At 43.8% G+C, this 26,130-nt stretch overlaps 1 protein-coding gene across 1 annotated transcript in view; it reads right to left on the bottom strand.

Annotated features, from left to right (window-relative positions):
• Positions 1 to 14,394: 14,394 nt before the first annotated feature.
• The window catches only part of LOC311246820 (myocyte-specific enhancer factor 2A-like), a gene marked incomplete at its 5' end in the record, with an annotated part of 71,120 nt that continues 59,384 nt past the window's right edge, over positions 14,395 to 26,130 (bottom strand). The window contains 2 exons of the mRNA XM_084337066.1: positions 14,395 to 15,350; positions 25,561 to 25,687. Coding sequence (XP_084193192.1) covers positions 14,987 to 15,350; positions 25,561 to 25,687 — 491 coding nt within the window. The 3' untranslated portion in view covers positions 14,395 to 14,986. The remainder of the gene's footprint in view (positions 15,351 to 25,560; positions 25,688 to 26,130) is intronic.

Raw genomic sequence — 26,130 nt, 5'->3', positions numbered from 1 at the left:
TTCACAGCACGAATGCACAGCTTAATATAAAAACACAATAAAAACAAAATCAGAAATAAATGACAACAACAACAAACAGCAGTTAAAAACAGTGAAACCAGATAGAAAAAGTAGAATAAAAGAATTTGGATAAAATCATGAGTCACTAATTAAAACAAAAACACTATTGCATTATTTTATTCTATTTTACTAACTATTTTATTGCACTGCACTATTTTACTTTGTATCAGTGATAATCAAACCGTAAACAAAGAGCCCTATTAACACTTTCAGCGCCAGATGGTGCTGTTTACTGTTACTGTTGAAAGGCCAGCGCCTTTTAACATGGGGATACGTGGCTGTGTTTGCAGGCCTAAAGGCTAAAGCTATATTATATAGCTATTGTAACTGAGGGGTACAATTCCCTGACTGTATTGATAAGTATGGTATCATTAAACCACTACCGCTTTATGTACTTTAATTACTGGCCATACAGTACATGATATATAAATATGATGAACACTTCCCACAATGAACCGGTTCCACACAAAGGTGTAATCAAGTATTTATTGCAGCAAAAGGTACATAATATACTTCTCTATTATACTTTGGATGCGCTTATAAGGCAAAGGAATGTGCGTAGGCAAATCAATAATGAATGTCCATTCTCTGGTTACGCAGGAGGTAATTATACAACCTGAATCTTAGGGAATTATATCTATGGTACACTAGTAATATATAGCGGGAGATACTGGAAGGGTCCCCCCGGTTGTAAGCCAGCAGGGGTAGAGGATCTGTCGGTAGTAGAGAGTCTGGTCAACGATGACTAAGGAGACTCCAAGTACAGGAGACGGTGCAATAGTCTCTTGATCCACAGACGAATACAGCTGTTCTCCGTAGACTGTAGCTCCACAGTGAAGAAAGCTAGCCGGCCTCAGGCTCTCTGAGGCGCAGACTCGACTGGTCTCCTCACAGGGTAAATCCCACACGTGTAGGCGTCGGCGATTCTCCGCTCCATAAATCACAGGACCAAAACAAATATAATCCAGCCGCAAAGGGCTATGTAGTCGTCGGGTAGAGAGAGGAGGACGGAGATGGAGGGTTCCCCCTCTTGGGGGGGCCCTCCAAGAGAGGAGATGATGTTTGTATTGTGATTGTATGACAAGAGGAGCAGAGAAGAAGGAGACAGAGACGATAGAAATGTGTTTTGAAGATGAGAAGAAGAAGAAGAGGAGTGTAAACTTTCTCAAGTGTGGGCGAAGCAAGAATTGCGGAGGGCAGTAATACGCCACGATGTGTCTACACTGCCGGAAATTCAAATAAGAAGAAGAAGAAGAAGAATCCAGTGTACATGTCCACACGGTTCTCGTCTAGGTCTCCTCGAGTGAAAGCGCCATGAAAGCAGCCCAGCCTGGATAAGCACTCTAGCTGGTACGAGGAAGTGTTGGTGATGCTGGTCACTGTAGAACTTTAGCCGCACGATACACTATACACAAATAGACTATTACTGACTTAATAGAAATATGTCGCACTCGACGGTATAGCGCCAAACTCTGACAATTCAGTTATTAATTCGCACGCGGTCTCAATGCTCTATTTGGGGCCAAACAGGCCATACTTCACCGCACGGAGTATCGTGGGTGAGGCTTCAACTTATTGGGTAACTCTACTTCTGTATTCACCTGCGCCATATTTATATGCACGGCGAACAATCTAGTGCCAACCTCATTTCTGTCTCGTATTCCTGGGCAAGGCCGGGCATGTACAGACATGTCTTGACGGTGGCTTTGAACCTGACTCTGGAGGCACGGCCCCGGCGCCTGTGGACCGCTGTCCAATAGGAGAATGAAATACCGGGCGGCTAGGTGGTGTAGTGGTCTAAGGCACTCGCCACCAGTGTGGAGACGCTAGGATTCGCGTGTTCGAATCCAGCTCTCCACATTGTTTTTCAGTTTGGCTGGTCGTCCGCAGTAATACACATTGGCCGTATTACGGGGAGGGAAAAACTGAAGGGTGGGGATCGAACGTTGTGAACAAGCGACTCCTACAAGTCGGTTGGTGCGCCTGCGCAGTAGAATCAGGAAGTGTCGGGGGCAGCGTGAGCCTCCCACGCGTTACTCCTCGACACTGAGAGGTCGAGCTGCGCAGGTGAAAAGATGCGACTGCTGTTACCTCAAGTACCGGAGGGGACTTGTGCTATGTATGACTTAGTCCTCACTGCAGCCGGCTTGTGGGAGGCAAGAAACAGCGTTCGTGACAGGGGAGGGTTGAATTGGATGATACGAAATTGGGATGGGAGAAAATATAGAAAATGGGAGAAAAAGTGGATCAAAAAAAAAAGGAGAATGAAATACCATGGTCTGCACTAGGCTAAAGGGATATTCCGTGTATATGTACAAGGAATATACAAGGGATATCAAACGATATACAAATACTATGCAATATATATCAATCAATAAATATATATATTCGGTTTAATCTGATCCTTTGTAACAGCTATGGATCTAATAATAAGGTCGATTGTCAATGAGTTTCTTCCGGTCAAGATGCAAGAAACAGATAATTTTTCCATCCATACATTTCCGTTTTATACCGTCGTGAATATGAGTGTAGTTTCAGGGCGGTCTGGTGTCATTTCCAAAATGCTCCGTAATGGCCGGCAACGTGTATTCTAGTAAACACGTTCTGTTTCGTTAAGGGGCTCTGCTTGGCATCACTACTGCACTTCCTCGCGTACGTGCACGCGCACTGAATAAATTCCACAAATGTACCTTTAATACCAGTATTAGTCTGACCACACCCCTCATCAGCTTACCTTCATAAGCAGGTGTGTGGTCACCTGCTCTCCTCCTTCTCGCTTTCACCACAAGAAAGTGCCTCGGTAGTACCCCACTTGACGTGTTGTTAGTGGAGAATTTTTTTTTGTTTACAAGGAAGGAGATACGTTGACATCATATCTTTATTTTCTCTCTCACTATTTTCGAGAAAATACGGCGATATTGTCTTCGTACTGGAGTGTCTAGAAGATGATGATCATTCTAAAAACCCTCCACCGGTTTTTCGTATTGGGAGCACGCCGCTGCATGCTTCTCAACTGCAGTTCCTTGCTGTGTTTGTTGGGGTGAAACCTGTCAGGCCACAGCTGAACTGTCGGACATGCCGCTGTTGTGAGAAGCGGTGCGTTCCAGGTTGGGTGAGTAGTGTTTGCTGGCAGGCTCCACTTGTCTGTTAGTGCTATGGGGGCTACTTGACAATGTTTATGGAAACCGGCCCCAGGCTAGGGTCCTTTGTTCAGCCACCTAGGCGACAGAAGACCTTGGTCTGAAGACCATTATAGTTTAACTAGTGGGCTGCGACCATTAACACTGGTGATCCCTGTGTGTTTTGGACGAGTGGATTCTCTCTGTCACCGTGTTAAGGCCCCATCTTTCATATCCAAATGAGAGTATTCCTTCACGAGGGGATATGTGCATGGATGTGCGATAGCGGCAGATCCATGTTCAAAGTCAGCTACACAGGCCAGTTGGTATTGTGCTGATTCCGTCGGGTGTTGGTAAAATCACCGTTGTGAAGCGGTGTTGACATCTTGTTTTCTCTTTTCTCTTAAAAAGTGAGGAGAGGTTCAGAACGGCGGCCTGTCTGGGTGAGTGTTATGTCATTGTTTACAGGTTCAGTTGATAGTCGCTTAGCTTACGGTTAGCCAGTCAGCTGTTAACTGCTGCGTTAGCCTGCTGGGATCGCTGCATGGCCTGCTCACAGCTGTTAGCTGCGGTGCTAGCATGTCGTGATCGCTAGGTAATGTTAGCTTGCTGCTATAGGCCATGGCCTGGCGCGGGGTAGCTTAGCTTCTCGCGCGCCGCCGTGAGCTCGCTTCTGATCGCGTGCGTCGTTAGCTCGGCGTCTCGCGAGCAGAAGCAGTGGCACCCGAACGGTTGGAGCGGCCGTTAGCTTGATGCTATTCTGTTGAACGTGCTTTGATTTTAACATGTTTTACACTCTTGACTACGACGTCATCCTTGACAGGGGATGTTTCGTCGACCCTGCCCTGAGCCAGGACGGCAAGGTTGCATCAACAAAGGACTGTAGTGCGGGTTGGAGCGGCGACGCTGCCCAGTTCGAACAACACAGGAGCGGCTGTGTTCCTACGGTGTCTGTGACTGCACTTCGCTGATCTACGTTCCGGGTAGGAACAGGTTTGACCAGACCTTATAACACGTTTTCTGGTTTTACTTTTCTAAATGTATTGTGAATAACGATGTTTTTCCCAAAACGTGTGTTGCTGCAATGCATTTGGGATACGGCGCGGGTTATGTGTGAGCTGTTTTTGTCACTGGCAGTTAGCTTCTCCGTGCAAATCGGGATGTAATGATCTGGTTGTTGTGTGAGAAACATCATGGTGTTTATATGTACCGTGTACTCACAACTAAGGTAACTAACCTATGAAGCTATGCTTGGTGACAAGTGAGTGAAAGAATGTTCTTTTCTCAGACTGTGATGACAATGAACAGTGTGTTCACATATTAACAGGTTTTCCTGTTTTAACTGGCCGTATTGAGGGTAAAATAAGAGGATTGTGTTTCCCCCCGGTTCCCTGGGGACTTTTTCATCCTCCTATCAGACATGTTTGTGCACTATTTGTGTCTTTTGTGTGGTAGGGATGCGATGTAACTCTTAGCTTGATTGCTGAGGTTGTGCTAAATCTGCTGGAGAAACTTTATTTTCCTAAAAGAAAAAATGGTTTGGTCGCTGTCGTGTGTGCTTAGCAAGGCCTGTGGCCGATACTAATCGAGAATGATGTATTCTCTCATTGTGAAAAACGGCGTTCCTCTGTTGAGTGTTTTTGCCATTTTTTGTAGGTGATGATGGGTTGTGTGTGTCATGTGACCTACAACTGGGTTGGACTGGCCACAGAAGCACATGTGTATGTTGGACCGGGGCTCTTAGAGCCCTCTCTATTCTGTGTTTTTCCTTAGTAAAAATCAGATAGCAGGTTAGCTCATGCGCTGTGTGGAGCTGTCAAACGCTTCATAGAGCTGACTATGACTGTGTCATATTCTCTTTTTGTCATTACATCGTATCATGGGTGTGGGGTCGTAAAGGGGTGAACTGGTAACCTTTCCTCTCCCCCTTGTTTCTGTCGGTCAGGGGTACACCCCCTGTCCTTCAAGGTTCCCGTCACGTGGCGGTTCGGCACGTTACGTTCTGCTCTTGCTCTTTCACCGCAAGACACTGTGCGTGTGACTGTGTGGGGGGTGCCTGCCTGCCTGCCGTGTGGGGGGGGGGGGGGGGGAGTTTCCTGGTCCCACGGCCTGGTATATTGGGCGTGTGCACCGCAGGAATTCCCCCACCATAGAGTACATCACCGTGCGCGTCTCTGTTGGTAGGACTTCCGTGTGCTGTTCAGGTCCATGTGATGGATCTGTTTCAGGGGGGTGGTCAGGGCTCCTCCTCACCAAGCGCCTATTCGGGCCTTCTGTGAGTTCGGACTTCTTCTTCCATGTGAGGGAGCCTCCATCTGAGTACAGAGCCTTCCTCCTCAGATTGTCAAAGTGAGTGGACCCTCTAGACGGGTCCTATTCTATTGTATATGTTTTCGATTCAATTCGATTATTGAGTGTGTATGGGTTCAGTGCCTCTTCCCCGGAGAGCCCTAAAACCGATTTTTTACATGGCTCAAGGTGCAATATATTCTTTTCAATCTGTACAGCTTGCGTGGGAAGTCTCTCTGGGGATCCCCGTCTCCTTCCTATGGGAGGGTGGTGGGATGTAAAAATGTGAATTTTTTTTACCCCTGGCTGTGTAGACTGGGATACATACTGTTGATGCTTCCTTCTTTTCTATTCAAAAAGTTTTGGAGTTAGGGAGTGTCACACCCCTCTTGTCGTTCCCCTGGGCGCCTTGGGGATTCAATGACAGGTCTAAATAGCCTGTTCATTGATGGGGGTGTGTCCCGACGCACGTATAGTGCTAGCTCGCTGTAAACAGGCGACTGACTGGCACGCCTTGGTTGCTTGTGGTTGAAACAGCGTTTTTATAAAGCAACTGAGATGGGGGTTTTTCCTCTTCCGACGACCAAGTCCCACGACCTGGGTTGGTTTTTCGACTGATTCTCGTTCATGTCTGGGGGTTGATGACGGAATGGATCTGAACATATGTAGAGGGGTCTCACGCCCTTGGGGTGGGCCTGGTTCGCACTAGATTGTTCGGCCGAACGTCTGGGTGGCGCCTTCTTTTTCATGTTAAGATCGACACGCATATCTGCCCTTTCTCCTGGAGTTGGCAGGTCGGCGTGGTTAGGGCACGGGACTGGTTCTGGTCACGCTGGACCGGATCAGTTGAACCCGTTGTCCGCCGGGGATGCAGATCTGCTGTTCTGGTACCCTGAGGGACTTGGGCTTTTTTCAGGGGGAAAAATGCCAGGTCGGTCCGGGTGTCACAGGGTTAAGCGCTATGGAGACCCTGGTTGGGTACGTTTTTACTCAGCACTGTCGTAATGGCTTACGGCCATGCCAACCTGTACACGCTCGATCTCGTCGGATCTCGGCCGCTACACAGGTTGGTCCTGGTTAGTACTTGGTTGGGAGACCGCCTGGGAATACCAAGTACGGTGTGCTTAGGGGCTGGTTCTCCATTATTTTTCGCTCCTCTCTCACGCATGGCGAAGAGGGGCCTGTTGGGGGTGGTCTTTGACCTCCTCTGGTGACCCTGTGCTTCCCGTATCGCCAGGCCCGGTCCGAGGTAATGTTCGTCGACCCGTAGGCCTGGGTTAACCCTTTTTTGGAAACTGAGACACTTGTACTGCGGTATAGCCGGTGTATACCCGCAGGTGTGTTTTGGAGTTTTTTCTTGAGGGGTTATAGGAACAACCACCGCATTGGGTAACACCGAGGTGGTTGATTCCCTGGTGTGTTGGAGCAGTGTCAACTCCCGGGTTACCCGGTTGAGGGTGCCCCTGCACGTTCATGACGTCTGCCAATCGTGTCAGCCTTCTCTGCCTCAACCCCTCTGGGTGGGGGTTTTTAAATGGAGGCTTGGTCATGCAACAACGCCAGCATACGCCCCTTCCGCCGGGGCAGCTGTGTTCAGCTGTCCCCTAATAATAATAATAATAAATCAAATTTATATAGCGCCTTTCATAGAACCCAAGGTCGCTTTACAATCAGGACAAAAAATAGGGCAAGGAAAGTAGGGGGGGAGGGGGAAGAGGGGATGAGGGAAAGTAGGGGATAATGGACCTAATTTAATCTAAAACTAACTGATGGGGAAAGCCTTGGTGAAGAGGTGTGTTTTTAGAGCGGATTTGAAGGTGTCCAGGGTTGGGGCGTTGCGGATTTCGGGGGGGAGAGAGTTCCAGAGGGTAGGGGACGCCACGCTGAAGGCTCTGTCCCCAAAAGTCCGTAACCTGGTGCGAGGGATGGAGAGGAGACCTAGATCAGAGGATCGTAGGTTCCGGGATGGAGTGTACTGGTGGAGGAGATCAGACAGGTACCGGGGGGCGAGGACATGGAGGGATTTGTAGGTGAGGAGCAGGAGTTTGAAGGTGATGCGGAACCTGACTGGAAGCCAGTGGAGATGGATGAGGGTGGGGGTGATGTGCTGCCAGGGCTTGGTGTGAGTGAGAACCCTGGCAGCTGAGTTCTGGACATACTGGAGCCTGACCAGGGCTTTGCTGGGTACCCCGAACAGGACTCCATTACAATAGTCCAACCGGGAGGTGACAAATGAGTGGATCAGGGTCTCCGCCACAGAGTCTGAGAGTGAGGGTCGGAGACGGGAGATGTTCCTGAGGTGGTAGAAGGCAGACTTGGTGACAGATTTGATGTGGGAGTGAAATGAAAGTGTGGAGTCAAGGGTGACGCCCAGGTTACGGACTTCGAGAGACGGGGAGATGGAACAGCCGTCAACGTGGAGGAGGAGATCTCCAACCTTCCCGAGCAGTGCCTTGGGGGCCACAACCATGAGCTCTGTCTTTTTGCTGTTGAGTTTAAGTAATTTGGTTGCCATCCAGGTTTTTATAGCGTGGAGGCAGTTGACTACAGACTGTGGGGGGAGCTGGGAGGATGGTGAGGTGCTGATGTAGAGCTGAGTATCATCAGCATAACAGTGGAAGTTGAGTCCGTGGTGACGTATAATCTGACCGAGGGGGAGCATGTAAATGGTGAATAGTAGGGGACCCAGCACAGAGCCCTGGGGGACACCGTGGTTGACTGGGGCCGGGGGGGAGGATGAGCCGCTGACGCTGACAAACTGAGATCTATTAGTGAGATATGAATGAAACCATGACAGAGCTGTACCGGTGATGCCTAGGTTGTCGGAGAGGCATTTGAGGAGGACTGAGTGGGATATTGTGTCGAACGCCGCGGAGAGGTCGAGAAGGATGAGGAGGCTGATGTGTCCGGAGTCTGCAGCAAGGAGGAGGTCATTAGTGATCTTGATGAGGGCGGTCTCTGTGCTGTGATGTGCTCGGTAGGCTGACTGAAGGGGTTCGTAGAGCTCATGGTTGGACAGATGTTGATGAAGCTGGGCGGCGACTGCCCTTTCCAAGGTTTTGCTTAGGAAAGGAAGGTTGGAGATCGGCCGGTAGTTGTCCAGCACCTCAGGGTCCAAACCAGGCTTTTTTAGGATGGGAGTGATGGAGGCGGTTTTGAAACAGGAGGGAACTATTCCAGATGACAGAGAGGAGTTGATGATGTCCGTTATGATGGGGCAGAGGGTAGGAAGGCAGGCCTTGACCAGTACCGTAGGCATGGGGTCGAGGGAGCAGGTGGAAGCTTTGGCTCTGGTAACCAGCTTCATGACCAGCGGAACATCCACTGGGGAGAAGGAGGAGAGAGAGCACTGGGGATGGAGGGATGCAGCTGGGAGCTCCTCCTCCATCCCTCCTCTGGCGCCTGTCTCGTCCGCAGTCTCCAGGCTAGGGTTGACAGCCTGTTGCCTGGTTTTTCCTCGGTGCGCTGCCTGCTTCCGTTGGTTAACCTTTTTTGTGTGCTTACGGCCATGCTGACTGCCTGTTCTGCAGGGTCAGTGTGCCAGGCGGTGTACTATTGGGGGGACAGGGCCCGCTCGGCTTACGGCCGTACCGACCTGAACACGCCCGATCTCGTCCGATCTCGGAAGCTATGCAGGTTCTGGCCTGGTTAGTACTTGGTTGGGTTACCGCCTGGGAATGCCAGGTGCAGTAACTGAGGGGCCTTTGTCCGAATACGCTGGCGATGTGGGGGGCGGGGCACTACGTGCCCACCTGGTGGGGTCTTGATGCTGGCATCATGGACTTCTCCGGGCCCCCATTCCAGGGAGTCCAGTCCTTTTGGTGGGTCTGGGTCTTCCTTCGCGCTCCGCTGCTACGGCCTTGCCACGGGGTTGGGTTTGCCCTTGACCCCGTGATTCTGGGGGCAGTAACGAGGTTGTTCCTCCGTTCGTTCCCGGGTGGCATGCGGGTTGTGCGTGTGTGTAGTCGTGGGGTCAAGCCACGGTCTGCTCACCCTGTGCGTTGAGTTGCTTGAGTGCCTCTTCGCACGGTCGGGTCCGTCGCCTTCCCGTGAAGCCCCTAATAGGGGGGATACCCTCCATTAGGGGGGGTCGGGGGGGCTCGGCCCTCCCTGTTCTGATGGTTTTGGGGGGCTGTCAGCGGGGTGTATTTGTCAGCCAGCGGCTCCGCTTGGCCTCCCCTTGTGCAGTAGTGATGCCAAGCAGAGCCCCTTAACGAAACAGAACGTTAGGTTATGGCTATAACCAAGTTCTGTTAGTTAGGGGTGACGCTTGGCATCAGACGGCCGCTGCAGCCCTTGACCTCACCTTGTGGTGAAAGCTTGGGAAGGAGGAGAGCAGGTGACCACACACCTGCTTATGAAGGTAAGCTGATGAGGGGTGTGGTCAGACTAATACTGGTATTAAAGGTACATTTGTGGAATTTATTCAGTGCGCGTGCACGTACGCGAGGAAGTGCAGTAGTGATGCCAAGCGTCACCCCTAACTAACAGAACTTGGTTATAGCCATAACCTAACGTTATCGTTTCTTCCCTGGACTATACTGTTCTCAAATCAAATTTTGATTATCGGTATTATGTTTCATCATGGATGCATGAAGGGGGGGGGGGGGGGCTCCGTGCTTTGATCGCAACCAACGGAACACGCCACACACACACACCACACACACACGCCCCGATCAGCATGAAGGAATTTTTGGATCAACGCAATATTGATACCATATAGTCCTTACCTTGACCAGGATCTGTCCCGAAAAGAATATTCTAATTATCTGATCGCCATTCCAAGTACTGATGTCGATCAAGGTGCCAACGTAATCCAGCATTGAACATGAACCCGACCCTTGTCGATGCATGCGTTTGGCTTGACCGAGTAGTTAGACCCCGCCAGCAGGCCGCAGCTCGGCCCAGACACCAAGCCACATCGTTTCAAATGGAGTGCAATAGCGGCCGCAAGGCGTTAGGCGGCGGTATTGGACTTTTGAGATCTCAGACCCATCCCCAGTGATAACACAGGCTGCCGGCATGTTTTTATGAATGGAAATATCTAATAAAAGAAACAACGATGAAAACCCGACTATACTCTGGTTTTCGGGGGTCCTGGCGCTCAACATTCGGCGAGTTAACCCTAGATCTTAGATCCTAATATGAAAAACAATGTGATTTAATGTTCTATGTCTTACCTTGACTTTGTCTATTTTGCTGCTATCTATTTTATGCTTTATGTCTGCACTTTATGCATTGCTCTTGATCTGCCAATGTTGTGCTCATTTTATGCCTATCTTTTTTTACTGCTGTGAAGCACTTTGAGCTGCAATTATTGTATGAAAGGTGCTATACAAATACAGTGTATTATTATTATTATTATTATTAATTATTATTATTGTTTGCTTCATTGGTGTGTTCTCTAGTGCCTATCTGGGCTAAGCCCCGGATCTCCTACAATCCTAAATCCGCCCTGTACCCTTTCTGCAATCTGTTAAATAAAGTTTTCATTCATCATTCATCCAGCCTTCGCTATGAATGAGTTCAAGTCGCACACCTGGATAGTTGGGGCTGCGCCGACAGGTAACTTTCTTGCTCTAAAGAAAACACTAGCCCCATAAAGTCTTACCTTTGTGTTGGAAGAAACATCCTCTAATGTCACGGTCCCATTCACGTCTTCAAGGATCAAACACGAAGTCCTGATAAATCCGCAACCTCCACAACCTTCCTCATCCAGTGGCGAGGGACTGCGATCAGTGAATTAAAGGGTATTGCAAATTGTTGGCCGACAAAGACTTGTTTTATTTTTGAATGGCAAATAGTCTAAATCAACAAAAGCTACCTCCCAATCTATTATCTAATACAGTTAAGTTTAACCACACAGAACCCCTTTTTATGTATTTATTTATTTATTTAGAATTATAGGCCAATTTCAGAAAATCACTATGAGGTGCGTTATAGTAGGTGCACTGAAGGCATGAGGGGATGTCCTGCCCATTAGGCACCGTACTGTAGTATAAAAGTTTCTGATAGGACATGAAAGCTACCGATAGCGGCGACTGATAGATACTGTAGGATCACGTGCTGCAAGAGTCACCTGGGTCCGCAGAGAATATCAGTCAATGTTCAGTCAACATTAATGTAATCATGTAACCTTCACGTCCTACAGCTATATAACACTACATGTACTGTTACAAAGCAGAAAAAAACATTCAGGGTAGTATTCTAACGGTGCACGTCTTCCTACTCCTACTGCATGCACAGAGAAAAAAAAGGTATGTATCTTCTTGTCTAACTCTAGGGTAGATGGCAAATGAACTAATTTCCCAAAATGTTGTTTTCCTTGAACTACTTTGGGTTATGTAGTTTCCCTACATTTAGCATTTTCCTGTTTCCAGTCTTAAAACACCCTTAGACACGAACACGTTCTGCCTGTCATAGTCACTAAATCACACACACACACACACACACACACACACACACACACACACACACACACACACACACACACACACACACACTTTACATAGTGGTCATTCAGTTGTTGCTCCATATACATATAATTTCCCTCCGTGTAGTTGAACTACTTATTCAAAGTATTTTTAGTTTGACAAGCTTGTTTCTTGAGAGTTCAGATTTAGCCAAACTAATTTTTTACTGTGAGGAAGCTAGTATAGTTTGGCAAACTAGTTTTAGAGTAGTTTCCCCAATTCTAAATTTTTTATTGATTTATTATTAATAATGATTTATTATCAAAATAACTCAGGATTAAAAGTGACATTCAATTTATTATCAAAATAACTTCTAGCAGGATTAAAAGTGACATTAAACCTATTATCAAAATAACTTCTAGTCAGGATTAAAAGTGACATTAAACCTATTATCAAAATAACTTCTAGTCAGGATTAAAAGTGACATTAAATCTATTATCAAAATAACTTCTAGTCAGGATTAAAAGTGACATTACACCTATTATGATTCGTCATTTGCTGGGGAACCATTAAGCCTCCTGACCTGGAGTCTTTTTACATAATTCTCTCTATGTCAACATAGCCCCCTTTATGTATCTCTTCAGGTCAGAACACAGGGTTAGCCATGGGTGCAGGGTCACTGGAGAAGTTAGGGCCTTGCTCAACGGCAGTTTGGCAGCCACTGCTACTGTTCTGTCACAAAGTCACAGTTGGAATTTGCCCTTATTTTCTGCCGTCAGGGAACAAACCAAGTGATTTTCCATTTTCTAGTCTCTCTTCTTCCAGACCAAGCAGCAGCGAATGCCGTGCAAGGCATATTTAAAACAATGCAGTATGACACTCACTGTGTGTTACACAATCCCCCTACTGTGGGCACATGAAAAATGAATACGACAAATAACCTTTGTGGATAGATGGATAGATAGATATATTTCACTCAAATGTCTGCATCTAGGGTTAATTTCATATTCAAGTAATTATGTATGTACAACATTTACAGTTTTATAAACAATATATCAAACTGAATAAAAACAAACACCAATCATTAAATATGACTCAGGGTACATATAGCTGCTTTGTTTACATGTCTGGCTGTAAGGTTAAAATCTGCATAGACTACCCTCCATTGTTACAGTGGAGTATAGCCTCATCCTCCATTGTCTCGCTGACATATTTGTCAGGTTTATTTATACAGGTTCGGTTGGTACCATTTGACCATGAACAGGGCAGTTCCTCAGCACAAAAAAACACTGATGGGTGTGACTAGAGCCCATTGCCGTGAAACACCTTAGGGTGGATGCAGGCTGCAAGATTGTGATTTGAGATTGAAAAATCTGTTATTTTCCTGAAATGCTTTTTTTGCAACATGCTGATTCTAGCTGGTGCTGCTGACCCTGCATGTCCTCTCTCAGGGATGCTAACTTTGATGCTTAATCACGGAATCTTGTAGCGAGCATCCAACCTTAGGGTCATTTTTTATTCATTTATTTATTTTTACCATAGATTTTGTAAAACAGGGTTTCCAAGGTTACCATTTTGAATAAAGTACAGCATATGCTATTTAACAAAATAGTAAATATTACCCAGTGAATACTTGATCAAAAAGGACAATGCCTTGTAAACACGGCAATAATCCACAAAAATATACCTTTAAAAAAAGAATCTGGTAAAGGTACAATATATTATTACCCTGACTGATGCAGGTATGTTGACACAAGCATATCTCCCCCTAAACAGGGATATGCATCAGCCAGGCTAACAGTAGGTACAAACACCAACAGTGATATATATATTAAAGTTACTATATACAAAAAAAAGATTTATTTTTTAATAATAATTAATACATACAGAACAGCAAGTGCCCATGGCTTTCAACAATGAATAAATCTCACTGATGTCTTATCCTGTGTATAAAATAAAAATGCACACACACTGACAACATACAAAATAAAGAGAACCTGCATACTGCTTTGGCTGATATAAATAAGTGCTTCTGAAACAAAGGTAAACGAGATGATAATGAACAAGTATTATTTTAATTAAAGTTGGACTAGTTTAAAGTTGGATTCAATGACAAAGACCTGAGGAGATGATCAAGGAAGGTTTGTGTCTTCTCTCATGGACACCCCTTCATTGATTCTGAAGTCCATGATGTGGAATTTAAACTCCAAAAAGAAGTGGTTCTTTTTTTTACGGAAAAGAACATCTGTGTTTGGACAGTTCAGCGTTTTCATGGGGGCGCTGCTGCGCACAAACGTCTTCTGTACGTTTTGTCGTCCATCCTCCTGGCAAACACGACGCTCTTTGTTCATGATGATTGGTGCAACTGTTCACGTCTATGCGAGTCCGTCCGTTTAGCAGTGCGGAGGAGGTCGTCCTGTTCCTGAACAACATTCATTTTTCATCTCAGTGACAAACAAGCAACAACTCGTACATCTTGTAACCTGCTCACGCAATGAGGGGGGGGGGGGGGGGCATGAACAGCTGAAAGAGAGGGTTTCTTCTTTCTTTCTTTCTTTAAGCATGAATTCCTCTTAGGTGCTTTAGACGTGCTGTGTCTAACATCTGAATACTCAACAGTAGACGCTCAGAAATGTTACAACGCTTGACCTACTGAAGTCATCGTCACGATGACACTAGGTTGACGTCGTACAGTATACAGCACACCTTCTTCATTCTGGGCACTAATATCCAAATGCACGGATCATACCATAGATGTAACCACAGTATTCAAACAGAACACGTCCGCTGACACGACGGACCTCCCAGCATGTCCCTGTCTGAGAAGAACTGACAAGCAATAATAATAATAATAATAATAATAATAAAATAATGATAATAATAACAAGAATAAAAATACATCTAGAAAATCATCTCTCCACTTGCATAACTGTGTCCATCCTGTGCTTGCCCTGTGTGTGTGCGTGTGTGTGTGTGTGTGTGTGTGTGTGTGTGTGTGTGTGTGTGTGTGTGTGTGTGTGCGTGCGTGCGTGTGCGTGTGCATGTGTGAGTATGTGTGTGGTAACCTGACTGTGTTTGTGTTCATGTAAGTGTGACCGTCGCTTCCTATGTCACCCAGCCGTCCATGCGCATGCGCTTCACCGAGGGGCTCTCCCTGTCCTCCGCGCCGCCCTGTGGCCTCGTCAGGCACCCCAGGGGAGGGGAGTGAAAGTCCAGCCGGTGGTCCTCCCGGTCGCTGCCCTCGTAGGAGCTGCAGGACGAGCTGATGCTGTCCGCGGGGGACCGCCCCATTTCCTGTCTGGCGGAGGACGAGGACGTGTGGGGGGGATGGGGAGGGTGAGGGTGCTGGGAAAGGTAGCCCGACTGGCCGACGCGATCCCGGGGAGGCGAGATGGGCTCGGACTTGATGTTGACATTGCGGTTGGCACTGATGGAGAGGTTGGAGCCCTGAGCTGCATGGTTACCTGACCTGCTGAGAGGATGGGGAGACAGAGAGAAGGCTTTGTGTCCATTACTCACGGATCACTTGGAGTGTCAACACGCTTTAGACTCAATCTGTTGCTCCCCAATCCAGCTGCAGTTCACACATGTTTTAGTGCTTTAGTAAGCGACGCCATGAGTCTATACAGTTAGCATGATGCTAGCTCAAAACAGCTGGGGGATGATTTTTTTTCAAAATGGTAGGCTTGGGGTGATTTGTGCCAAAGGGCCTGGGTTAAGTTGTGCCAGGTGTTCTGTTTGTTAAGTTGCCCCAACTTATAATTATTAACTATATATATTACTTTATTGTATTTTATTGTACATTGTATTCTTACATTTGATCACTAAAACTATGTGGTATTCTTAATTTTAGACCAAAATCCATCATGCCACGCAGATACAAACGGAAGACAGACAGGGTTTCAACTCCTCTTGAGAAGTTGGAAAGAGCAGTGAAAGAGGTGCAACAGGGGAAGACTATACGTCAGGTTGGAAAGGAGATGAAGATCTGCAGGATGCTTTTACCGCTTTTTAGATTAAAATTATCTGTTTTACTTAAAATTATCAATGGCACAATTTACCCCAGTGTATTCTCTCTAATGTCACAACTTACCCCGCACCGGGGGCAAGTTGTGCCACAAAACCACTTTTTCTTCTAAAGCTATATTTCTGAAACAGTTTATTTAAGATCCAAAGTGATTGTCCCCATGGATCCACAACATCCTAAACTATATGTACATATTTTAGTTGGGGGCATTACTGTAATCCCCTTGCTTTAAAGGCACTTTAAAGGATAACTCCACTATTTTGGGAAATTAGCTTATTTAACATCTTCCCTGGAGTTAGACAAGAAGATGCATACCTTTTTTGTCTCTGTGCATGCATTTTAGCTTTGGGAATAGATGCTCCGTTAGCATAGCTTAGCTTCATCACTGGAAGTGAGGCAGGACAGTAGCCTTACAGTGCCTTACAGTGTATTGCAAGGTCTGACATTGACCAAACTTGATATGCATGACCTTGGTGGGCTCTAGGTCAACTCCTGAAAAGGGGGTCAATGTCAGACTTTGCAATCAAAAGTTAGGGGGCTAATAACCCTTGCCATAATTTCAGTGCGCCCCTAACTTTTGATTGCAAGGTCTGACATTGACCCCCTTTTCAGGAGTTGACCTAGAGCCCACCAAGGTCATGCATATCAAGTTTGGTCAATGTCAGACCTTGCAATACACTGTAAGGCACTGTAAGGCTACTGTCCTGCCTCACTTCCAGTGATGAAGCTAAGCTATGCTAACGGAGCATCTATTCCCAAAGCTAAAATGCACGCACAGAGACAAAAAAGGTATGCATCTTCTTGTCTAACTCCAGGGAAGATGTTAAATAAGCTAATTTCCCAAAATAGTGGAGTTATCCTTTAAGTAAAAATTGGCACTTCTTACCCCACTCTCCCCTAGTGTTAAAAAGTGTTTAAAGTGTCTAAAGTGAATGTTAAAGGTGAATGTTTAAATGTTGTGCATGTGGATGTGTGTGCAATGCATGTAGATCAAGTTCTTACAACTTGAATTATAGTAAACTCTACGGCAGGGGTTCTCAAACATTTTTATACCGTGACCCCATTTTATTCAGGATTTTTTTTGGCGAACCCACACTTAATGTATTGCGTAATTTCAACGTGGAATTAAGGAATATCAAAATAAAAGCACACGTTGTTGAACTTGATCATGCATATTTATTAGAAAATGTAATTACAGCACTGTTATCAATACACATTTATAAAAACGAGGCATATTTAGCCAGAATATGTTGCCAGAACATTAAAAAATGTTGGGTCGCGACCTGTAGTTTGAGAACCGCTGCTTTACGATATGCACCTTTATTGACGGCATGACGAGGAACCTGTTATATAGTGACTGAACTGACCAGTTTAAATATGTTAAGATTGTCACAGTCCTTTAAAGATGAATTTTTTGGCGTTTTATCGCTTTATTTCTACTGGGCAGTCCAGTAGAGAGAGACAGAGGAGGAATGGGAGACAGAGTGGGGGGAAGACATTGGGCAAATAACGACGGGTTCGGGACTCGAACCCGGGTCGGCCGTGGCGCGGCTGAGCGCACTGGGGCGCCCCTGACAGAAACATTTCTAATCACAGTAGTTAAAGGAACACGCCAACCTTTTGGGAAATTAGCTTATTTGCCAACTACCCTGGAGTTAGACAAGCAGATACATACCCTTTTCTTCTCTGTGCATGCATTCAGAGTAGGGAACACCTGCACCGTTAGCCTAGCTTAGCGTCATTCACTGGAAGTAGTAGTAGTAGTTTATTTAGTAGTAGTTTATTTTTTTCAGTCATCAAAAAAAAAGTACAATATACATCATCATTTATCAATATTTGATTATTTACAGTGACTGAAAAAGGTACAGACTGAAGCATAGTGCTTATATGTGCCTGTCCTATATTCAACACCTGCACCGTTAGCCTAGCTTAGCGTCATTCACTGGAAGTAGGGCTGCCCAGTTAACCTAGTTCCCAACAGTCATGAAATACACTCCATACACTCCAAATACAACTCCAAAACGTTCCTGTAAACATGTTGTGACCTGTGTATTTACCATGTGGAGAAATAAAAAAAAAATAATTAGACACTTTAGTTTTCTAAGCAGATATGTACTCAAATTTTTGCCAAACCACTGCTGAAGCCCTGTTGTAACTTCCATCAATAAAACCAACGTGACTACTGACTAGTATTAGCTAGCGCAAGGCGCACTTTCATTGAGTGAAGTGGATATCATCAGATATTAGTAGTATCTAGATAAATCACAACTTTACAATCATGCCTCTGTGTGTTGTAAAGAGTTGTGCTAAGAAATCATCAAGGCCAGAGTTGAATTTTTTATTTCATATAATTCCAACTAAAGATCCGGACCGGTTGAAGCTATGGCTACTTGCTCATAGATTCCAACACATAGATTCCAACACACCAATAGAAATAATCAAGAACCATCGTGTTTGCTCAGAGCATTTTGCACAAGATGACTATTATGAAAAAATGCTACTTAGTAACCAAACCATGAGACGTTTTCTGAAGGATACGGCCATCCCATCCATCGGCATCGCACAGAGAGGAGAAAGTGAAACACTGGCAACCATGACTGTGGTAAGTTATCAGTTATGTTTTTAGATGGAAGGCTGTATTCCATCTGTCTAACATTAGCGAATATTGTGAGATTGATGAATAGGACGTAACTTTGCTGGACTATCCTAGTGTAATCCTCAGCGGTCCCTGCATCCCCTTTGATTGTACGTTCGCTTGCTGACTGGCGTTACATAATAATATAACACCAAAAACTAGACTAATATTAGGCTACTCGTAAATTGGGTAACCTATTTTGTTTACTCAGGAGTTCAGGTTGTATGAACAGGTCTATGATCAAAGAAAATAGCATAAAAGTGTCTTCATTGTTTAGCCACAGTTTCTATAGTTACAACAGGGCTTTTGAGGTGATGCGTGAAATCACTGCACCCAGGCAGCAGTGGTTAGGCAAAAAATGGTTGAGTCTAATACATATTTTTTTCTCCACGTGGTAAATACACAGGTCACAACATGTTTACAGGAAAGTTTTTGAGTTGTATTTGGAGTGTATTTCATGACTGTTGGGAACTAGGTTAACTGGGCAGCCCTATCCAGTGAATGACGCTAACCTAGGCTAACAGTGCGGGTGTTCCCTACTCTGAATGCATGTACAGAGAAGAAAAGGGTATGTATCTGCTTGTCTAACTCCGGGGTAGATGGCATATAAGCTAATTTCCCAAAAAGTTGGTATGTTCCTTTAACACTTTGAATGCCCAACCCGAGTTTTCTCGGGTTTACCCCCTGCGGGTTGAATGCCCATAGCGAGAATATTCGTTTTTTTTTTTTTTTTTTTTATTATTATTAGCGATCTGAATTTATATTTCATCAACCGAGTCTACCGTTGGTAATTCAGCCACCCCAGGCGCTCAGATGTAAAAAAGCGCCCCCTATCGTCTCCCAGATGGTAATTCACCCTTTTGGATTGGACTCAATGAAAAAGCATGAGAAAAAAAAACCCGGACACATTTTACTTCTCACGCATGTAACCGGAGTCGATCAGCTTCATGCTGGACTCTCAGAGCAGCGGGGATTACGGTATGTGTTTTACAGTACGTAGCACTGGATCAATAAAAGGATCGATTTTCGGAATGGCGATCAGGAATTGGAATAATCCATTTGGATACCATCTGATCTCAGGTAAGGAATCTATTTGACCAGTATTAGGATAATCAGACCTTTTTTCACGGAGATATAAGCGTTTCCCCTATAATGTGATATGACTGTTTGACTGTAAGAGTGATCAGGAACTGAGAGAATCGAGTTTCAGCGCGCGGCACCAGCGTGCACACGTACACATATACTATCGATAATCTAGCGTTTATTTGAAAACGATTCATAAATAGGCCACAAAATGACAACGTTCTAGAATATTACAGTAAAGGGCGATTATCATGGAATCTCTTATTTTTTCCGTGAAAACGAGTGCTTTTCAAAATGCTATCAAACGGAAATGAACCGATAAAAAAACAATCCGCTTCGCCAATGTTGACTGGAAATGGGTCATTGATAATGCGACGGGCAGATTAGACACATAGCCATAATTTAAAACATAGATTAGGCGATATTAACGTTAACATTGGAGTGGTGCTGGGCATTCAAGCACTAAATGAGCGCCCCCTGCTGGGCATTCAAAGTGTTAAAAGGAATTGTCCTATTCTGTGTCTACGAGGAGATAAAATAGATGGGTTATATGCGAGGCAAATTATAGAGTTGTAACGTTGGGGTGTCTTGCTGCTAAATCTAAAATAGTTATGAGTTTTCTTTTTATGAAATCAATATTGTGCTGCCTGAATATGAATGAATGAATGAATGAATGAATGAATGAATGAATGAATGAAAAAGTTTATTTTTGAACATGTAATTCTCCATATTCCTACAAACAAATCACGGTATCTAGCTCCGTCAAACCAAACAATCATAACAACAAATTTTATTTTTTATTTTTATTAAAAAACATTAAAAAAAAAACATAAACAAAAGGTCAAGAGCAATGTGTTTGGTTAGCAGACCAGGGGCGGAGCTAGGGGGTGGCTACCTGGGCTCAAGCCCCGGATGTATTCTGAAAAGCCCCGAATCTATTTAAAAAAAAAATTAAAAAAAATTAATTTTTTTTTTTTTTTTTTTTTTTTTTTTTTTTTTTTTTAATTTTTTTAACAATTCATCATTGTTACATGAAAATATGTTTGCACCAGATTTAGCAGAAGCTAATTTCCATCTGTGGTCTATCCAGCTGCTAACTGTATTTGAGTGAGTTAAGTCTTGGTGTTATGGTAGACTCAGACCTAAGCTTTAAATCACAATCAACAAGTTGACAAAAACTTAATTCTTCCACCTTAAAGTACGGCCATTTATAAATCAAAAGGACGCTGAAAACCAGATCCATGCCTTTATCTCAAGCCAACTCGACTCCTGTAATGCACTCCTTACCGGCCTCCCGATTAAATACGATGATAACTATTTTATTGCAATGCACTATTGCATTATTTTATTCTATTTTACTAACTATTTTATTGCACTGCACTATTTTACTTTGTATCAGTGAATCATAGACGCCTGGCCATAAGAGCATTCGGAGCATCTCTGCTCTCCCACTATTGAACTTGGGGGAGCAAAGGTATAATCTTGCTCCACCACTTTTTGATTATATGAAAAATATGATATATCCCCCCCAATATATAAATCTAACCATAACTACGTTATGGTTAACACTTTGACTGCCAGGGGGCGTCTTTAGACGTCTTTGCTGGCCATGCTAAAGTTGCCGGGGGACGCTGTACGTCGTCTTTATATCAATATTTAAAAAATCTGCGATCGGATTCATAATGTCCCTCCGCTGGCCTGAGACACAAGTGTGATCTCCTCTCAATCCTCTAGCGGTTCAAGACCGCCATCTGGTGGCCGATCGGCAGATCGAAACCGGATGTCAACCTTTAACCCGGTAGGACTCACTCCATATGGGGTCCGGGCACTCGCTAATGTTAGAGAGACTCCGTCTTCACACAGTGAACATCGATCGCTGCAAATAACTCGAAAAAACAACATGATTTGGACGTATATATTATTATACAACCTGGAAATGGACAGACTATTTCAACATCCCATAATGGAAAACTGTCTACCCCACGCTGATCGCCCAACGGCCCGCGGAGACTGGGGTGAGTTTTAGCGTGTAATATTACCGTGTTCGACACTAACTGCTATGATGAACATTTGACCCACATTAGATGATTGGTATAACGCTGCCCACGGAATTATAAACGCCCCCTCGCCCATCCGGTCAACATCAGATGACGTGTAGTAACTTCTAGAAGTACGTCTAGTTGGAATTTTTTATATCGCGCTGATTGCCATCAAACTGTATTTCATCATCAATATAATGCATTTGGGGCTATATATCACGTTCTGGAGAAAGCTGCAGAAAGAGATGAAAACATACTTATACATTAGACCATACTTTACTATGAATATGTGAATGAAAAAGTTTAACGTTGCTACACAATGAACAATACATATAGGACTTTGAATGGGCCCTAATAATGGCAATGTAGCAATAGAATTTAAAAAGTTATAGCCCTGCAAAGAAGGGGACTTTCTCCATAGACAAATAGCGCTGGCAATCTATGGTATATCATTAATTTAACCTTAGGCAACCAAAGTGTTAACTGAGTTTTATAGTGAAAAGAGCAGCTTTATTGGTCAAGATTGAAGGCTCTATATTGCAGGAAATTGCACGTACAGGTTCATTAAATTCAAATAAAATCTGTCGTGGAGGGGGTCGTGCCTGAGCCCCTCCAAACCACCCCTTGTCTGCCCAAAAAAAAAAAAAAAAAAAAATTAAAAAAAAAAAAAAGGGGGGGGCCCATCTGGGCTAAGCCCCGGATCTCCTACAATCCTAAATCCGCCCCTGTAGCAGACATGTCCAAAAAAGGAGTAGAGGGAAGCTAAGCTTATTGATCCCTACCCCCTTACATTTATATTTGTTCTTCCATTAGTTTGACTAGATATAACATAATTTAGTATATTACAATATAGAATATACTTTTACTTATAATACAACATTTTTTAAATAAAACTTGATTCACTTGACAGCAGTGAATATAGTACAGCACCACATAACACAATATAACATAACTTTGTTTATCCTCATTACTCATTTCTGTATTTCTCTAATGTGTATTTAGCTGCTTTTTAAATTGTGCCATGTTTACTCAGTTTGATGTATTCAGGTAAATTATTCCACAACTTCACTCCACACACCGATATGCACATGCTTTTCAGCGTAGTGTGTACCATTGGTTGTTTAAGATTCCCTCTCCCTCCTTCCCTGTCTCTGAACCATCTTTGAATGTTGCCTGGGATTAGTTTGTATCTGGCTTTGTATACAATGAGGGCAGTTTTGAAATCCACTAGGTCCATACATTTCAATGCTTGTAGCTTTATAAATAAGTTATTGGTGTGTTCATAATATCCTACATTGTTGATTATTCGTATTGCTTTTCTTTTTGCATGGTGCATATAATATAGTACTGTGTTTGTAGGAGAAGTATTTACTACCTTTTTAACAACCAGGAAATGCCCAAGAAAAGTTGTATGTGTTGTAGTTGTAGTTGTAGTAGAACAGGAACAAGCATTTCATATAAAAATATTCTGTATTTTTGTATGACAACTAATAAAGAAACTTGAAACTTGAACTAGTTGAAATCTTGTAATCCATGCACATTTCTTAGCTACTCAAGATCTCAAGATTGTGCCAGTAAGGGATTAGGCGATATTAACGTTAACATTGGAGTGGTGCTGGGCATTCAAGCACTAAATGAGCGCCCCCTGCTGGGCATTCAAAGTGTTAAAAGGAATTGTCCTATTCTATGTCTACGAGGAGATAAAATAGATGGGTTATATGCGAGGCAAATTATAGAGTTGTAACGTTGGGGTGTCTTGCTGCTAAATCTAAAATAGTTATGAGTTTTCTTTTTATGAAATCAATATTGTGCTGCCTGAATATGAATGAATGAATGAATGAATGAATGAATGAATGAATGAATGAATGAATGAATGAATGAAAAAGTTTATTTTTGAACATGTAATTCTCCATATTCCTCCAAACAAATCACGGTATCTAGCTCCGTCAAAAAATATTCTGTATTTTTGTATAACAACTAATAAAGAAACTTGAAACTTGAACTAGTTGAAATCTTGTAATCCATGCACATTTCTTAGCTACTCAAGATCTCAAGATTGTGCCAGTAAGGGATTTTTGTGCTAATACGAGAGGAGTCTGTTTATAGTGGCGATTCGCTGGCTCTACTAGTGGTCAGAAAATCATTATTGCAGCTTTAAGTAATTAGGTGCAAAGTCAAGAAAGTCACCATGAACCAGCCTGAGCCCGTTCCCAGAGCCTCCTTAGTGCCATGAGCATTATAAGGTATACCTTTAGTTGTGGAGGTGTTTCCCAGAGCCGCCTAAGTTAAGGAATACCTTTTGAAAGGTAAACCTTTAAAAGGCTGGTCTGAGGCACTTGTAGCACTCCCTTGGCGATGCACTAGGGCTGGGCGATATAACGATAACGATAAATATCGCGATATATTTTAATAATCGATATCGAATATCGAAATTAAAAGAAAATCGAAAAATCGTTTTTTTTTTTTTTTTTTTACCTACAACAGGGCAGTTTTAAAACCAGAGACAGTGGACAGACTTGTCTTTCTTGCCTGCAACTTAAAGTAATGGCTTTGCTTGTCCAAATGACAATACTGACCAAATTCAGATTTCTTTTTCTCTTGTCCATTTATTTTGTTTGCTTTCTAATTTAAAATACATTTAGAAACCGTCTGTACACAGTAGGCTATGTGTGCTAGCAGAACTAGACTCCAGTCACGAGTCACAGTGCACATGTGCAGTGGTTTGTCCACCAAAAAAGCGCCAAAAGATCGAAAATAAACTAGCAGAGCCAGAACTGTTCAACTCCTCTGGAGCCACAGCCAGCAGAGAAGCCGGTTTACTTTAGCTTTTAAACCAGCTGCAGCCTGAGAACTGGAGTGTGAGGGGATGTAACACTAAACATGGCGGCAATGACAAAGAATTGCTGCAAAATAAACATACATCTGTTGTTAAAAAAAAAAAAAAAAAAAATTATACTTATAACAATTCGATAATTATCGATATCGAGAAATAAAATAAAATTATCATATCGTTATCGCGATATGATTTTTTTCCATATCGCCCAGCCCTACGATGCACTCTACTCATCCTGTCCCAGTTGTAGCCGTATTAGGCCTACATTACTGTATGCTTTTCATATAGACAGTAGACAGTCTCTACTGTAGTTATCACAGCCTACATCTACAGTACATGTACAAAGTGTATCACAAAAGGGGCTCTTTTGCCTAGAGGTCGCTGTTTGACAGCATCACAGATTCTACCTGTAATGTGCCCAATTAGCCAATGCAAATTATAAAAGCCATTCATAAATGTCCTGTCTAGAACCAAAATAATGAATTAGGTTAACTTATATCATTCCCTCTGTAACAGGCACCTTTGCGAGCACCCATCCTCTTTACATGTACAGCTCCTCTTTACATGTACCTTTGAAGCTGTACCTTAAGCATCTGTTAAGGGATCGTCTGGGAAACACTCGCAAAGAAGCAAGTTCCTCTTGAAAGATAATCCTTCGTAGAACGTTAAGGTCAAAACTGGGAAAAGCATGGCCACTCTGCCCTCCACAGTGAGCCATCCAAGAGCTCTGAATGTTGTGAGTTTAGGTGGTCGTTTCTAGTAGATAACAACCCCTGCAGACCAATACCAGACTAGTATATAACTACATTCACATCTAATCCCTGTAATCCCATCGTGATATAGGTACAGTGATAAGACACCACCAATCAATTCATGTTCCTTTCCCACCAGGAAGACTAGGTGCCGGCGAATGGAGACGTTGAATAAAGATAAAGGTATTTAATTCCACCACCTTTTGGCCACAGTGGTAGGCAGACAACAGCTGCTTAATTAAACAGCCACAGCCAATTTGCTGTGTTGATGGTGGTGTGTTGTAACGGTGGGGATGAGACGTATACTTACGCCAGTGAGCTGAGGGCTGCCTGGCCCAGCTGGTGGTGTTGCCATGCCGACATGGAACCCAACGAGAGTCCTCCAGGAGAACTGAAACCCTGGAGGCAAGACACGTCTGGGCTGTCCAGGGCGTAATCTGACACAAAACATAGATGTATTAAGTAATAATAATAAATACATATTCTCCATTTTAGGCTGACCGATCAATATCAATCAAAATGTATCAATACGGCCATCAGAAACACTCATTCAATTAAATATTGTGGCGCTGCGGAGGCCTATGAATCGTGTTCTACAGACCTAAGACGATGTTTTTGTTTGGTACAGAGACCCCCAACAAAAAAACATCATCACCATTTCAAGTTATACAATGAAAATGGATATTATGATGCAAAGAAAATACTATTTACTCTCATATCGTAATTAAAATATCTGTCAAAATAATCAAAGTATGATACTTTTTACATATCGTTCAGCCCTAGTCTGCATGTGAATATAACATTGGGACAAGAAGGACGTTTCCAGGAAAAGAGACAGTAATCTCAACAGGACTAATCTGGTTATATAAATACAAATGAA

This window comes from Notolepis coatsorum, assembly GCF_963971535.1.
Source record: "Notolepis coatsorum genome assembly, chromosome: 20".
Taxonomy (NCBI): domain Eukaryota; kingdom Metazoa; phylum Chordata; class Actinopteri; order Aulopiformes; family Paralepididae; genus Notolepis; species Notolepis coatsorum.
This window is presented reverse-complemented; position numbering and strand designations above follow the sequence as displayed.